This window comes from Engraulis encrasicolus, chromosome 1 (assembly GCF_034702125.1).
Source record: "Engraulis encrasicolus isolate BLACKSEA-1 chromosome 1, IST_EnEncr_1.0, whole genome shotgun sequence".
Lineage (NCBI taxonomy): Eukaryota > Metazoa > Chordata > Actinopteri > Clupeiformes > Engraulidae > Engraulis > Engraulis encrasicolus.
In genome coordinates this window covers 44,961,223-44,978,122 of record NC_085857.1, presented here as the reverse complement: position 1 = coordinate 44,978,122, position 16,900 = coordinate 44,961,223, and the positions used below count along the sequence as shown (strand labels likewise).

At 43.4% G+C, this 16,900-nt stretch overlaps 1 protein-coding gene across 3 annotated transcripts in view; it reads left to right on the top strand.

Annotated features, from left to right (window-relative positions):
- The window catches only part of LOC134452734 (NLR family CARD domain-containing protein 3-like), a 62,060-nt gene that overhangs the window by 41,543 nt on the left and 3,617 nt on the right, over positions 1-16,900 (top strand). For all 3 annotated transcript variants that reach the window (XM_063203295.1, XM_063203304.1, XM_063203287.1), the window contains 6 exons: positions 151-1,109; positions 1,264-3,058; positions 4,107-4,277; positions 8,459-8,632; positions 9,385-9,558; positions 15,772-15,818. In XM_063203295.1, coding sequence (XP_063059365.1) covers positions 151-1,109; positions 1,264-3,058; positions 4,107-4,277; positions 8,459-8,632; positions 9,385-9,558; positions 15,772-15,818 — 3,320 coding nt within the window. The remainder of the gene's footprint in view (positions 1-150; positions 1,110-1,263; positions 3,059-4,106; positions 4,278-8,458; positions 8,633-9,384; positions 9,559-15,771; positions 15,819-16,900) is intronic.

Sequence of the window (16,900 nt, the reverse complement as noted above, 5' to 3'; positions counted from 1 at the left end):
AAATGTACCTACAAGCGAACATTTCATACAACTAAACTAAAGCGCCTAAAGGGTCTTATATTTATTATTTTTCAAACCTTGTTATCAGCTTGCCTTTAATTGCACAATGCAGTTAAAATGTTATATTGATGATGATTGTTTCCTTTGCAGTGGGTTCAGAAATGGTCTAACCAGCGAGCTGTCCAGGTGTGATATATGTGACCAGCCCCTGAGTTCCCCGGTCATCACCACCTGTGGACACAGTTTCTGCAGCCAGTGCATCAGCCGCTTCTGCAGCCAGTCTGGTCCATCAGGAGACTACAGCTGCCCCCAGTGCAGGACAACATGCAGAACACAACCTGTTATCAACCCCGACACAACCATGGCACAAACTCTCCTGCATTCACACGGGCCTATAGCACAAACTCTTCCATACACAACAATTGTGCAACCCAATGTATACCCTTCTGCGTATATTGTACCACCTAACCTAAGCCTCTCTGTAGCCGCTGTACGACCTACTGTAAACCCATCTGCAACCATGGTACAACCTACTGTAAATCCCAATGCAATCATAACGCAACCTTCTGCACACCATTCTGCATCCATGACACAACATCCGCTATACCATTCTGCATCCATGACACAACCCACTGAAAACCCATCTGTAACCATGCAAGATCCTTCCCTTTACCACCACAATGAAATGCTGGAACGTCATCTCTCCAGACCTCCATCATTGCCTCACCCGTCTCCATACCAACATGCATACCTGCAGCAGCATCCTCTATACTCAGAGATGGGACAGAATAGTCTAAATCCACATTTGCCTGCGGCACAGTCCTCTCTACAGCCTCCTGAAGTCATTGCACGATATCCTCCATACTCACACTCAGAGATGAGGCAGGATCCTCTACATCCTCACAAGCGTGCAGCACAGTCCTCTTTACAGCCCTCTGAAGTCATTGCACAATATCCTCTATACCCAACCTCAGAACTGGGGAAGGGTCCTGTAAATCCACTCAAGCGCACAGCACAGCCTTCTCCACAGCCTCCTTTAGGTCAGCACGCAGCAGACACCAACCACATCCTGACTGACCATGTTCCAGCTAAAAGGGCAAGACTAGCAGGTGAGTTGTACTATATTTCATTTAAAAACAATGTTTTATATACACCAATAGAAATGACAACAACACATTTACAATTAAGAATTTCTTAAGAATATAAGGTCATGTATTATTTTCAAGATTAAACTGACTTTAAACTTTGTTTTTATGCCATAAGGAAACTGTGACCTGAATAGTGTACTGATGAGCCATAAAGCCAAAATGAAGAAGAGATTTGAGAGTATATCTGAAGGCATCATAAGGCCAGGAGCCCAAACACTCCTGAACAAGATCTACACAGAGCTCTATATCACTGAGGGAGAAAGTGAAGACGTGAATAATGAACATGAAGTTTGGCAGGTAGAAGCTGCATCCCGACCACAAACTACAGACGACACAGCCATCAACTGCAATGACATCTTCAAGCCCTTACCTGGACAGGAGGGACACATAAGAACTGTCATGACAAAGGGGATAGCTGGCATCGGAAAAACGGTCTCAGTACAGAAGTTCATCCTTGACTGGGCAGAAGAGAACGCTAATCAGGATGTGGATTTCATGTTTGTGCTTCCATTTCGTGAGTTAAATTTAGTTAAATATGCCCAACATAGTCTTCACAGGCTCCTGCTTGACTTCCACCCTGAGCTTAGTGTATTGGAAAATAGTGAATACAAAGATTGCAACATCATATTTATCTTTGATGGTCTGGATGAAAGTCGACTTCAATTGGATTTTCAAAATAATAAGGTTTCAGATGCAACACATTTGTCACCCATGAATGTGCTGATGACGAGTCTCATTCAAGGAGCCCTGCTTCCCTCTGCTCGAATCTGGATAACCTCCAGACCAGCCGCAGCCAATCAGATCCCCTCGAGGTTTGTCAATCTGGTGACAGAAGTACGAGGGTTCAGTGATCCCCAGAAGGAAGAGTACTTCAGGAAGAGGATCAATGATCACAGTCTAGCCGACAGACTCATTACACACATTAAAGCATCCAGAAGCCTGTTCATTATGTGTCACATGCCAGTCTTCTGTTGGATCGCCGCCACTGTCCTTCAGCAGATACTGGAAGAAGATGACAGGAGGGAAGCCCCTAAAACCCTGACAGAGATGTTCATACACTTCCTGCTCATCCAGACCACCAGGAAGCAACAGAAGTATCAAGAGGAAACTGACGCAGATAGGCAGAGGCTTCTAGAATCCCACAAGAGTGTCATTCTGAAACTGGCGGAGCTGGCATTCACACACCTGGAGAATGGCAATCTTATGTTCTATGAAGAAGACCTGAGACAGTGTGGCATTGATGTCAGTGAAGCATCAGTGTACTCTGGAATGTGCACTGAGATCTTCAGGGAGGAATGTGTGTTTGATCATCAGAAGGTCTACTGCTTTGTCCATTTGAGCATCCAAGAGTTTCTCGCTGCTCTGCATGTGTTCTCATCTTACTTAAATAAGAATGCGGAGGTATTGGGACAATTTGTGAAAAGAAAGGCCAGCATACCAACATTGCCACTTGATGAGCTGTTGAAGAGTGCAGTGAACAAAGCTTTGGAAAGCAAGAATGGACATCTTGATTTGTTTGTTCGTTTCCTTCATGGCATTTCCCTGACGTCAAATCATGGACTGATGCTTGGCCTCCTGACACACGCACACAGCAGCCCGGAGAGTGTGAAGAAAACAATCAAGAACCTGAAGGTGATGCAGAGACCAAACATCTCCCCCGAGAGGTGCATCAATCTCTTCCACTGTCTAGTGGAAATGCATGACTCCTCTGTCCATGATGAAATCCAAGCTTTCCTCAAAGCAGAGAAGGGATCCGTCAAACAGCTTTCACTGGCTCACTGCTCTGCCTTGGCCCATGTGCTTCTGATGTCTGATGAAGTGCTGGATGAGTTTGATCTGAAGAAATACAAGACCTCTCCTGAAGGTCGTAGGAGACTTGTCCCAGCTGTGCGATGCTGCAGAAAGGCTCTGTGAGTTCACACCTATCAAATTCAAGTTCTAACTTTTTGTCACAGATGTGTGAATGTTTGTAGTATTGGCTCAGCAGTCAGTTGTTATGTTTAAAATATTCACTTCTGTGGGAATGACTTTATTTGAAGGAAGTGTGTTTCTCCAGTCACACAGCTTGTGATTATCTGTGAGCAGTTACTTTATATGACATTGTGACTGAAATTATAAAATCTTAGTGGTTTTTAATTTTGCTACAGCAGAACATAAAACTGATCAGTGGTTCTCAACCTTTTTGTAGACATGTTCCCCTGACCTCATCATAAGCCCCTCAGTATTATAAAAATAAAAAAGACAAATGCAAATGGATTTGCAACTGATCCACCAGATGTCTCCTTCTCTATGCCCCCCGAGGTCTCCCTAATGCCCACTAGGGGGTGTAGAGCCTAGCCTAGCGATGCCATCCTATGTACTCCACCCAAACATTTTGGCTCTGTACATCATCTGGCGAAACCCTCCTAGCTCGGTTCGCTCACTGTTTATCCAATTAGCAAACAGTTGATAGTGATGACGCAGAAGTCATTGGTTAAGGTAACACTATTCACACTTGTGTCTATGCCTTTGTGACACTTTATTGTAACAGTCATGCTAATAGATGTTTTTTTGTTTATCAACATGGTGTTTATGAAGACACTGGCAGCCAACAACATGAGCCCATGACCGCTGTTTCCAACAATCAGAGGTTGATGTGTGCAGCTAGTTTCGAGCAGTCAGGAGAAAACAAAAATGTAGTACTCGTGTATAAAGCACAATATGAGTTTTAATTTTAATTTAAATCGCAGAGTAAGATCAGACCACCCTCCATGGAGACGGATTCCTCTTAGCTTTCGCTAGACTGTTTCACAGTCAACAGTCAGCTTTCGCCCAGGCTATGTAAAGCCCCCTTTGAGAAACAGCAAAGTAGATCACCATTTACTTGATCTGCTGTTGGACAGACCTGAATACTGAAAGGAACATATGATACCCTTAAGTACTAAAGGTAACAGATTATATATTGTATTGTCCTGGCAGGCTTGCTGGCTGTAAACTGACAGAGGCATCCTGTGAGACTGTGGCCTCAGCTCTGCAGACTCCAAACTCCCCCCTACGAGAGCTGGACCTGAGTCACAATGACCTGCAGAAGTCAGGAGAGAAGCTGCTGTCTGCTCTTCACAGCCCACACTGCAACCTGGAGATATTAAGGTCAGTAAGCGTTGTTATTTTTTTAGTCAACACAAGGTTTCAATTACTTTCACACTTTGTTGGTGCACAGTGAAATGGAAGTCCCACTGTGTGTGTACTAAAGTGGGTCACGGCTTGTCAATGCCCAATGATTTGGGTCTTGGCTTTTTAAATGTCTGGATATCATGAGTATCAAAATAAAATGTAATGTAATATGTCTCCAATGTGTAATGATACCACAATTGTATTGGCATGTACCTAGCCCTTTGAAGTGGTACTCTTTTCCACTTTCCCCTTTGTTACTCTGATGTTGCACCTTATTGACCTTCAAGTGCAAAGAAATCCCGCACACTGTCCATTCCACCAACAAACTTTAATACAACGTTTCGGTCATCCGACCTTCTTCAGGTAAAGTTACAAACACAATTCAAACACAAAACTTTTGAAAAGTTTGGTTGACTAGGTTGGACCAATCAGGTCATGTTGCGCAGGTCACGTCACTCCATTGATAGATTGCCACATCGCCTATCCATTGCGGAACCTGTTTGGAGTGGGGAAACGCCCGTCTCTTCAGTCAGGAAGCCATATACCGCTTGTATTAAGTGTTCACCATCATCAAAATCTAAAAAAAGATTAAAGAGGATACAAAATAAAGACATTTCTTTACAAAATAAAGACATGTTTTATACAAAATAAAGACATTTTTTTAAAAACAAAACGTGGAATATCTTGTGGATCCCATATAATGGTTACAAAAAGGGGCAGAAATCTTTGAGCATCACATTTAAATTGAACTCGTCATTTAATCCCTTTGGTGTCAGTGTTTGTAGGGTGTAAATCCAATAAGCCTCACGCCGCTTTAGGAGCAGGTCGTGATTTCCCCCTCTCCTTGGTAGTCGAACCTGTTCAATACCACAGAAGCGTAGTGTCGAGATGTCATGTTTAAAGTTGTTAAAATGGATTGCAACAGGATAGTCCCTGTCATTACGACGTATAGTGCTTTTGTGCTCACTTATCCGTTGCTTCAGCTGGCGTGTGGTCTTACCCACATATAGTAGACCACATGGGCATGTTAGGGTGTATACTATGTGTGTGGAATTGCAGGTTATCACACTCTTAATCGGAAATTACTTACTATTGTGGGGGTGGCGGTAAGACTGCACTTACTGGGTGTTGTTACATTGCGCGCATCCACCACAGCGATAATTGCCATTGGGTATTGGAGTCAGTAGTCTTTGTGATGATCGTCTTGGCCTGTAGTTATTGAAATCGGCATGTACCAGTAAGTCTCTCAATTTTTTTTCACGTTTATATATGAACAGTGGCATGTTGTGCATTATGTGTGAGAGTTCAGAAGCAGATATGAAATCAGCATTACAAAATTATGCATATATGATGATTTCATTACAATTTGCACAAGTTTATATGGATTTTAGGCACATGCATACCTGCCGACCATTGGGAGGGAAAGTGGAAAACAGCGATCCTAGCGGTTACGTTCCAAACACCAGGGCAATCCTATTGAAACTCCCATAGACGAGTTTTTAAAAAAATCCCACAAATATATGACTAGGAACTATAACACCAGACACATTTTTCAGCGTACACAATAGGATGAACTACTACCTGTGAAAATCCTAAGTCATTTTTTGCCCTTTTAAGAAAAATAGAAATTGTGCCAATCTGGTCGGAAACGAACTACATCTCCCAGCATGCTGTGCTTCGCGCCTCGTTGACAACACAGAGAAACAAATGAACGCGAATGAACGCAAGTTCTTCGCATATCTTCACATTCTTGTAATCCTGTGAGTTCCACATTGTCTTCTTATTAAACATATATACACACGATTATTTTGGTTTGGTTTTAACTTCTCTAGTAGATATGATGGCTTCTGTGGTGACGAGTAACCACCTCTCTGGCTCATGTTTGGCTATGCTAATTTGGCTATGCTAATTACATGGAGTAAACACGTCACACTTACCAGTCAGTGTAGTTCTGTACTAGCTTTTTAAAGAATATTAAATTCAGTTCAGATCAATGAAAAACCGAACATTTTACCACCCGATTCGATAAAACGGTCCAACATGCATATTATATGACTGTCACTACTTCTACTTCGTCGTCAGGGCCGAGATGTAATTTTACAAAGAAAAAACCCATTCATTTGTTGCAGGGGCTTGGAACGTTGCCAGCAGGGGGCGATGAGATTACTTTCCCTCCCAATTACGCATTTTGTGTAGCAGATACGGATTTTGACATGAAACTACGGCGCTGTCACTTAAATACGGGAAAAACCAATAGCAAAGTGTGTTCACGGGCCCTTATAAATTTCTCTGTAGACTTGCAACCAGCCAGAGCCGTAGATATGGCTCTGCTTGCAACGGTCTCGCGCTGGCCTTTCCCTTGGCCAGCAACGTGTCGGGGGGGAAAATATTGACCAATCAGAGCGCTAGTTTAGAGGTCTTCATTTGTTGTGCTGCGCTCCGCTCGAGTCGAGGTATCAGCTGTGGATAGAAAGTTTGCTTCGAAGACACACAAGCGGAGAGACTGGATAATATACTCCTATAATCTCTGACACAAGTGTCCTCCACCTGTCATCATATATTATCCAGCAAATATTATAGTCTTGGTACTGCCGCTGTAGTTTTACAAGTGAGCACCGTCAAAATCACCGTTTCAAAGGTAAATGGGCTTTGAGAAAGGTAGCCTCTATGGGAATAGTGAATTGCGTCCAGTTGCTAAATCCGTAAACTTGTGAAAATAAATAAAGGCCGAGGTCTGTCGTCCTTAACATAATGGTTCACCTAATGTTTCGCCGTATTTAACGGCAATATGTTGGTACTTTTTGTATTGGACCGAAACTAGATTAGGCCTACTTCCGAATGAGAAAATGTGGCCGACTGCTGACTGTATTGCGCTATATTAGCAGATTAGCAGCGAACTAAATTTGGTTTCCCTTTGCGTCGGATCATTTTAACTGGGGAAAATAAAGCGATATTTCTAACGGTTGTGCTCGGAGTAGCCTACATCCGTAACCTACCACGATGACACCGTATAAAGACATAGGAGAATACTGGAGTCGTGGCCCATTCTGTGAACAGGTGTAACAGGTCATACCAAATATGGATGACTCCACAACTAGAACTATCCATCACGTATGGCATCTATTGAGGAGTAAGGAATTTCTAGAGGTTCTTCTAGAATTTTACTGGAACACTCTACAGCTCCTATAGACGTCTGTGTTAAAAATCTCGCAAAGACATTATGACATCATAATGAGAACTCAAAATTTGGGCAAAGTTTGGGTTTGCCTCCCTTAAAACACCGCTGATAAACAGACTTCTGACCAACTTTGAGTAAAGTAAATCAAATTAATTGTTGGCTATTAGGCCTACGAATGCATGACTACCCAAAATACATTTATTAATATGAAATAGCCTACACAGACAACAACGGAAGGATTTGTCTATCGTAACCTGCCGTCTCTGATAGGCTACAATATTAAGTTAGTGGTACTGATGACTCCTTTATCGGAGTGAGGTAATGAGATGCGAAAATCCTTCCCCCAAAAAATATTGTTTTACAAGTAAAACTGCTGTTGGCAGCTGAGTTAGTCTGAGGTAAGATGGCAGCGCTGTTCCCTGATTTCTGCTTACTATACAGTTTAGAATGCCAACTTCACTGTTTTCTCCACGGAGGCGGAGATTTGGCAAGTCGAAGCAATGGGTGCGTAGTGAATGTGTTAAGTTTGTTGGTGGAATGGACAGTGTGTGGGATTTCTTTGTACTTGACTGACAACCCCGCTGGGATAGCATCCTACGCACCTGCCCAACTACAGAGGTGTGCAAAAGCGTCTTCGTTTACCTTATTGACCGTGTCATTTAATTATTATATCCCTGAAACGCGGAGCGTTTGTAGAGACATGTAGAGACCAGTCCTTTGGTATATCAGATGTGTCCTACTTGAGACATCATTCAGTGGGTAACTTAATAGCAGTGTCAGGATGAGGATTTAAGGCTGAGCGCCAGAGTACAGTCCAACATTCACAAATAGGTTTTTATCTCTGTGAATCTAAGGTGACAGACAAACACAGGTTATTTACACAAACTGGTCATTCAATTTGGAAAGGAATAAGAGTGTGATATGAACTGTATTTTGGAGGTGCTGAAAGGTAATCACATTCCTCTTTCCTTTGAAAAAGGCTCAACCGGTGTGACCTCTCCAAAGCCAGCTGTGACATGATGGCATCAGTGCTGCAGCGGCTATCTTCCCCTCTGCGAGAACTGGACATGAGTGACAACGACCTGCAGGACGGAGGAGTGGAGCTGCTCTGTGTGGGACTGAGACATCCACAATGCAAACTAGAGACACTCAGGTGAATAGTGTGACATTTGTACCATGTTATCAAATCAAGGCCTACATGTACGTATACAAACAATGCAAACAGCTGAATCATTTTGAAAGCAGTGTCTATTGTGTATTGTTTATGTTTAAGAAAAGCAGATGAAGAGCAGTTGATATTTCAGGAAAATTGACAGAACATGCAGTCAGTGACTACTGGCCATATCACTTGATAGTTGAGAGAACTCACACATCCCAGTAACACCAGTAACATGTCACAGTAAATTGTCACATACAACTGTTTGTCATTCAAAGCTTTCCATTTATAGCCTTATATTGAATCACATGAACACAAGATAAAATTGAACATCATCACCTTTCCTTTGAGGAAAAGAAATACAGAAGTACATTGTGATCTGTAAAGACATTTTACTTCTCATAGAGGGCCAAACTAGCTGGTCCATGATATGAACAGCTAAATAACAATTTGACAATTTCCCACTCAGCACATCACATCGTACTTGTGAAAAGGGGGACAATGTGACAGGCGGAGCAGGGGAGCAGTTTGATGAGTGGGTGCCATGCTCAGGGTTCAGTCACAGTAGATAATGGAGGAGAGCATTGATTATTCGCCTGGTTATAGATGGATGGATAGATAGATAGATAGATGGATAGATACTTCTAGATAGATAGATATATACTTTTAGATAGATGTACTCTTGATGCATTGCCATCATTGACATGACCATTTTCCTACTAATTAGGAGACTGGATCTCTTGTTTCAGGTTGTCTGGTTGCCAGATCTCACCTAAGGGTTCTTCTTTCCTGGCGTCTGCCCTCAAATCAAACCCCTCCTACCTAAAGGAGCTTGATCTTACCTACAACCACCCAGGAGACTCAGGTGTCAGGGAACTCTCAGACAGACTGAATGAACCCAGCTGTAAACTAGAGACTCTCAGGTAAGTGTGTTTCTGTGTCTGTGTGCGCGCTCCATTGTGTGTGTGTGTGTGTGTGTGTGTGTGTGTCTGTCTGTCTGTCTGTCTGTCTGTCTGTCTGTCTGTCTGTCTGTCTGTCTGTCTGTCTGTCTGTCTGTCTGTCTGTCTGGTGGGGGTCGTGTGTGTCTGTCTGTCTCTCTGTCTGTTCGTGTGTGTGTGTGTGTGTGTGTGTGTGTGTGTGTGTGTGTGTGTGTGTGTGTGTGTGTGTGTGTGTGTGTGTGTGTGTGTGTGTGTGTGTGTGAACTGGATATTCCCTCTTGTCTGTGTCACCTCAAAGGAGTGAAACATTACTGAGCCACTTAGGATCGCAGAGCAGGATTTTCATGTGATATGACATAGCGGAGAAGCAAGGGACAACAATGGTGGCTCACATGAAGGAAACATGAATTCTGACACATCAACTATGTTGTTATAGGGCTGCATCCGGCACTGTAGACGGCAAAAATCTTACCACAAATGACTTAATTTTTGTCTGCATCCGCTGAACGCAATGCCGTATTGGTCCAACTCATACTGTATATGCCTGGGAGAAAATACACTTAATTGTTACCCTTGCTCTGGGATTGTAATACCAAGGGGGAGTTGTGCTGGCGGTGAACTGCGCCTTGTCAATTGAAAACACGACTTGGGATGGGGTCGGGACTGGGACAGGGGCAGCCAATTCTCTTATCACCTATTAAACCCCCCACCCCCCTAACCCCACTTGACAACCTTTTTTCTCGTTTGCAGTATTTCCTTGACCTTAAAGGGCCTCCTGAGTAAGGGAGGGGAGGGGGCATGGGCAACAAGTTGCCAGGTCAATTTGCAACAGTTTGCAGACAGAATTCACTGTGGCCAGCGAAACTGCTATACGACCTTAAGGGCTTAATGTATGCGGAAATGCAAGGAGCAATACACAAACGGAAAACACTCTATTCTTGCAGTCTGTAGAGAGAGGTTTTTATAGCATTTTATTGGTGGCAAGGATGTTTTCACCACATATTTCATGGAGGGTTAGGGCAGAATGGCTACACATGAAGCAGCAAGTTGGACAGCACATGGTCCGCTAAGGGATTTGATTTATTCTGCTCTCCTGCTCTCTAACCAAGAGTTGCAGCACCTGCACTCAGCAGTGGCAGTGGCCCTAGTAGTCACCTGTGTCACAGTGTGCTGCAGTGGCCCTAGTAGTCACCTGTGTCACAGTGTGCTGCAGTGTCTCTAGCAGTCACCTGTGTCACAGTGTGCTGCAGTGGCAGTGGCCCTAGTAGTCACCTGTGTTACAGTGTGCTGCAGTGGCAGTGGCCCTAGTAGTCACCTGTGTCACAGTGTGCTGCAGTGGCCCTAGTAGTCACCTGTGTCACAGTGTGCTGCAGTGGCCCTAGTAGTCACCTGTGTCACAGTGTGCTGCAGTGGCAGTGGCCCTAGTAGACACTTGTGTCACAGTGTGCTGCAGTGGCAGTGGCCCTAGTAGTCACCTGTGTCACCGTGTGCTGCAGTGGCAGTGGCCCTAGTATTCACCTGTGTCACAGTGTGCTGCAGAGCCCCTATTAGTCACCTGTGTCACCGTCAGTGTTAATTTCGTCAACTTTTTAAACATTTAGTCTTTGTCACAATGACAAAAATCAATTTTAATCTTAGTCAAATTTTAGTCATTTTAGTCAACATTTCACATTTTCGTCATTTCAGTCAAATTATTACACAAATTATTACTAGATAGCCTAGTGCAGCAGATATTCACATTGTTACTAGCTTATTTTCCACCAAAACCCAAATCAGTCCTATAAAAGTAATTTCAACAGCATAGAACAAAGGAGTATTAGACACAAACACTTCCAGGTGCAGGTTGTGCTCTCTCTCTCTCTCTCTCTCTCGCATTAGAAGCTGCTGCGTATTATTTGCTTTTGAATTTGATCACGTAGGCTACAACAGTGTTTCCCACAGAAATTTTGGAAACTATGGGGGCAGCCGGGATTTTTTTTGGGGGGGGGGGGGGGTCTTTTCACGGGTGTTTTTGCGGGCCTTTTTTTTGGGGGGGGGGTTCACTCAGTGTAAATGCAAAATGGCAAAACAATGAGTACAGTATGACATTGGCGCATGGAGAAACTATAGGCCTACGCCTACATTTCAGCCATTTATATTTTGAGAAATAAGGCTACATAATACACATGCAGGGGTCTATGTAATGAAAAAAATAATAAAGCAAAATAGGAGCAGAGATAAGAATTTAAGATTGCTGTGAAATTGTTAACGCATAAACAAAAAGGGTCTAAGAGGGTAGGGTAGGCTATGCCTTTTCCCCACACACACATTCTACATGAGGGGTGCTGGTCACAGGGCCAGTTTTTCAAAATTCCTCCCATTAAAAGGGCTGAACAACATATTACACATTTATGTCTATATTCACATTCATTACACATTCATTACACATACATTTCTATATGCAGCCCGATGTCTCCTCTGCCTTGTCAATGAAGGACTGTCACCTAACTCATTACAACTGTAAAACAAAGCCTGGGGAGTGTTAGTAAACTCATCCCAACTGTCCCTTTTTTTTATTGCTCCCAAACCCAAGTTAACTACAACAACTTGACAAGGCTTTTGATCCCTCTCTCTTTCAAGCACTTGTGGTTTTCTCTATAGGATATATTTACTACAGGAGGAAAATGCGAAGGAAATCGTAATCGAAATCGCTTTTAACAAACACGGAAATCGTAAAAAAAATAAAAAAATAATAAAAATTAAAAAATATATATATATTTTTTTTAAACATTTTCGGAAACTATGGCGGCCAAATTTAAACTATGGCGGGCCGCCATAGTTTCCTCAATGTATGGGAAACACTGCTACAAGCTCTTCTTCACCTGACCGCGTGACTCATAGCCTGCAGATTGCAGGCAGTGGGGAGACCAGACATCCCAATGAAGTCCAAGAAGTTTCTCTGATATTTGATAGTGGCTCCCCGATGGCCGCGAGTCAGATAAAATATTCCTGATTTTAGACTATGCAAGTTCATGTTATTTCGATTGGCAATGCGGGACAGAGAAAGATAATGCCTCGTGCGTCATTCCTGGAATACTTCAAATAGATTACGCGCACTTCGTAGGACGCCCTGCGAAAGTCCTGGAGAAAAAGTAGGCAGTTGTTCTATGCAGACTGGACGACAGAAAGGACATTGACAAACAATGGTTGAACACTAATGCTGTTTTGTTTGTCGGGATGTCGAGGGTCGATAAGCATCTCCAAGTTTAAGCAATGAGTTTTTAGAACTTGGGATGTCTGGGAGACGCTATTGTAATACGCATCGCATGGAAGGGATGTCGACTGCCTTGGGTCTTTTAGCGTTGCCCTCGACGGGAACAAGTTTCAATTCTCCGCACTTTAAACCCTGATCGCCCACACATTGATTCTTATCAAAACTACGGTGGCCGTGCCCCTGTTTAGACTACTTAAACAACTTTTCCCCTTTAGCGCACCCGTCTCCCGGTGTGTCTGATCTAAATAAATGCATGAATCCGATCTTCATGATTTGCTTGCAAACTGCCTATTCATACGGTTAAACAACCAATATAGCAAACATTACAAAAGAACAGACAACGGACGTCGGCGTATGCGTAAGTGGAAAGGAGAAGAGAGGAAGCTCGAGGAGGTTTAAAATGACAGCATCAGAGGAAGATTGGCGCGAGTGATGGTAGCACTATTATCATGACTGCACAAACACACACGTCTTCGTTATGGACAAAAGGGTTGTTGAACATGTTTCAAAATTAACACTTGCCTCAACGTCGGCTCTTTCTTTTTCTCTTTCTGGGAAACATTTTAGGGCCTAAACTCAACTGAACAGGACTCACTGAACTAGGCTACTACTGATTGAGCCGCACCAGCGCCAGGCACTGCCTGCAGAGACAAACAGGGCAACAGCGCCTAATCTTCTATGAAGTTCAAGAAACAATAACAATTACAAATTAATTTTAAACAATTACATTTTTAATGTCCATTCGTCCATGGCTTGTAAATTTTGTCTCGTCTTAGTCTCCTTAACGAAAATCAATTTTTATTTTCGTCATATTTTTATGTTCTGGAAGCAATTTTTGTGCGTCATCGTCACGGGAAAAAGGGGCGTTGACGAAATATTTTCGTCATCGTCCTGGTTGACGAAATTAACACTGGTCACCGTGTGCTGCAGTGGCCCTAGTAGTCACCTGTGTCACAGTGTGCTGCAGTGTCCCTAGTAGTCACCTGTGTCACAGTTTGCTGCAGTGTCCCTAGTAGTCACCTGTGTTACAGTGTGCTGCGCTCAGGGCTGATGGCAGTCACTGCTGCTGTCAGATGTCTCAAGCGAACTTTCTCAGCAGTGCTGTGGCTGGATGTAGTAAGCTCTAGTCTCCTTTGAACTCTCTTCCTCTTCTTCCTCTCCTTTCTCTCATTGGCCCTCATTTATCAAAGCAGCATACGACGAGAATCGTACGTACGTCGTGCGTACGTTCTTTTTCTACGACCACTTGGCATTTATCAAATCTCATCGTAAGCGCAGGAAAGATGAAATCCTACGACTGCTCTCAGACGGTGTACGCCGTTTTCAAATTGGACTTGAGATGACGATGATCACCAACTTGAGCAGCAGTTGTAGCGCAGCAACTCATTATCATAAATTTGTGACCTACATAATTACAAAATGTTTTTACATTGTATATTTTGGCTATAAGCCAAGTTCTACTTGTTTGAATTGATGCACCCTTCCTGGGAGCGCTGCGTTAGTTTGGCATATAGGTCAACAACTGCAAGATACTTCTAATTTGTGATTTGACGTGATGTGTGAATAATTGTGCAATATACAGCCGAGTATTGGAATGTGCCTTCAGTCGTGGAATCAATGGACCGACGTCCTTTCTTTTTAATAGCTGGGAGTTCAGGCGCACATCAATCAATAGCCTACATACAGTAATAATCTCCCGGTTGAGTTTCGCCATTACGCACGACTATCCGAATACACACCTGACCCGTGTGTCCGATAACACTTTATAGTCGTCCATTTAGATGGCAAAAGGTAGGGCTGTCCCCTCGAAGGACTGGAGCGCAGGAGAGAAGCAGGGCGCACGTGAGCGCGAGAAGGACAGCGCACTGGACATGTAAAACTCTCCTATCCCCAACAAATGGTTTGGGCACTGTTTGTTTGCCAGTTTCACGTAGGAACCCTTTCTTGACCTCGTTTACAAAAGGTTTATCATCATATTTTAAAAAGTAAATTATTATTTAATATAATAATATAGCTATAAAAATATCTTCATTATGTCTACTGTAGTCAATCAAACAATTCATTGTAAGTAGGCTATTTGGAAATCAATCTCTACCCCTTACATTGAGAACCGAAATACTGTTGACTACTGCTGTTGATTATTTCCACGTGGTATTTTGTTGTCTACCTCGCGTAAAGCCTAATTTCAAGCTGTCAATCAACCAGAAACTTGGATGTTTTAGCCGGTTTGCGCCTCTCCATGTCGCAAACTTAGGGGTGTGGTCTCCTTCCCGCCGTTTTAGAGAAGGTGTGATTATTCTAATTACGATGGTTTTCAGACGCTGGATTTATCAACAGCCGCTCGCTTTTACGATGGGATTGGAGAGGTACACATGTTTAGTAAATCTCACGTGAGCTTCGTCGTACGACGAGATCTGCGCTCATTTCTGCGATGGTTTCTACGCAAGTTTGATAAATGAGGGCCAATGTCCTCTCCTCTCCTCTCATTCTCCTCTCCTCTCCTCTTCTTCCTCCTTTCTCCTCTCCTTTCCTCATCTTCCTCTCCTCTCCTATCCTCATCGTCCTCTCCTTTCCTCTCCTCTCCTCATCTTCCTCCTTTCTCCTCTCCTCATCTTCCTCTCCTCTCCTATCCTCATCCTCCTCTCCTTTCATCTCCTCTCCTCCTCTCTTCCCCTCATCTTCCTCCTTTCTCCTCTCATCTCCTCCTCTCATCATCTTCCTCTCATCTCCTCCTCTCATCATCTTCCTCCTTTCTCCTCTCCTCTCCTATCCTCATCGTCCTCTCCTCATCTTCCTCTCCTCATCTTACTCTCATCTCCTCCTCTCCTCTCCTCTCCTCTCCTCCCCTCATCCCTCTCCCCCTCTCCTCTCCTCTCCTCTTCTCATGTGCTTTACTCCACACCTCCTCATGTCCACTGTGTTTTTCTTCTGTCATCTCTCCTCAGGTTTGATCATGGAGGAGAATGCAGAATGAAACCAGGACCCAGAAAATGTTAGTAAACACACACACACACACGCACGCACGCACACACGCACACACACACCAACAATAGCCCACCCCCATCCACACACACACGCACGCACGCACACACACAATAACCCTCCACTGCCAACTCTGTGTTTCGCTCACTCACTCACTCACTCACTCACTCACTCACTCACTCACTCACTCACTCACTCACTCACTCACTCACTCACTCACTCACTCACTCACTCACCAACTTGCACAGTAAAACTATGGTTGGTTCAGAGTACTTGGAGTAACTGTGACATACCATGGTAGAACTACATAAAACCACATTATAACCATGGTTACAGCATTCATACCATGGTAAAACCATTATACACCACAGTAGATTTTCATAAGGGTAGTTAAGAGGATTCCACGCTCTTGTATCACAAGATTTACCTGAAGGTTAACTGCACCTGGTTTTCTACTGTGCCAGGTTCTTGGAATACCCCCCAGGAGAAATGTGTATAATTAGCACGGCAGTTTGAATCATTTGTGCATGTTATGTTGATGCATTTTGGTTAGAATTCGGTACCTGAGAATATTTCCTTGGCCTCCCATACCCCATATTCAAAGCGCCATAGTTTTAGTTGTTGCTAAATTTCAATTTTAATTCACAGGAAAAGTTAATATACTATGTATATATTAACCATACAAGTGAATTGAGTTACTAACCGATGAATAACATTGTTAGCTGTTAAACTGTGTATTTCCCATTTATTATACAAAGTGTCTTCTCTTTGCGACCCCCCTGCATTACCTTCATGACCCCTTAGGGGTCCCAACCCCCAGTTTGGGAACAACATGGGTAGGGGATGATTAGTCTGGCAAAGACTTTTGTGCTTTTCTTGGTAATTTTGTTATTAACAGAGAAACCTTGAGTGCAAAAACATGGCTTTACTGACAGGCGAGGGTACACACACACACACACACACACACACACACACACACACACACACACACACACACACACACACACACACACACACACACACACACACACACACACAGACGCACACATACACACACACACACACACACCCATCATCATCATCATCATCATC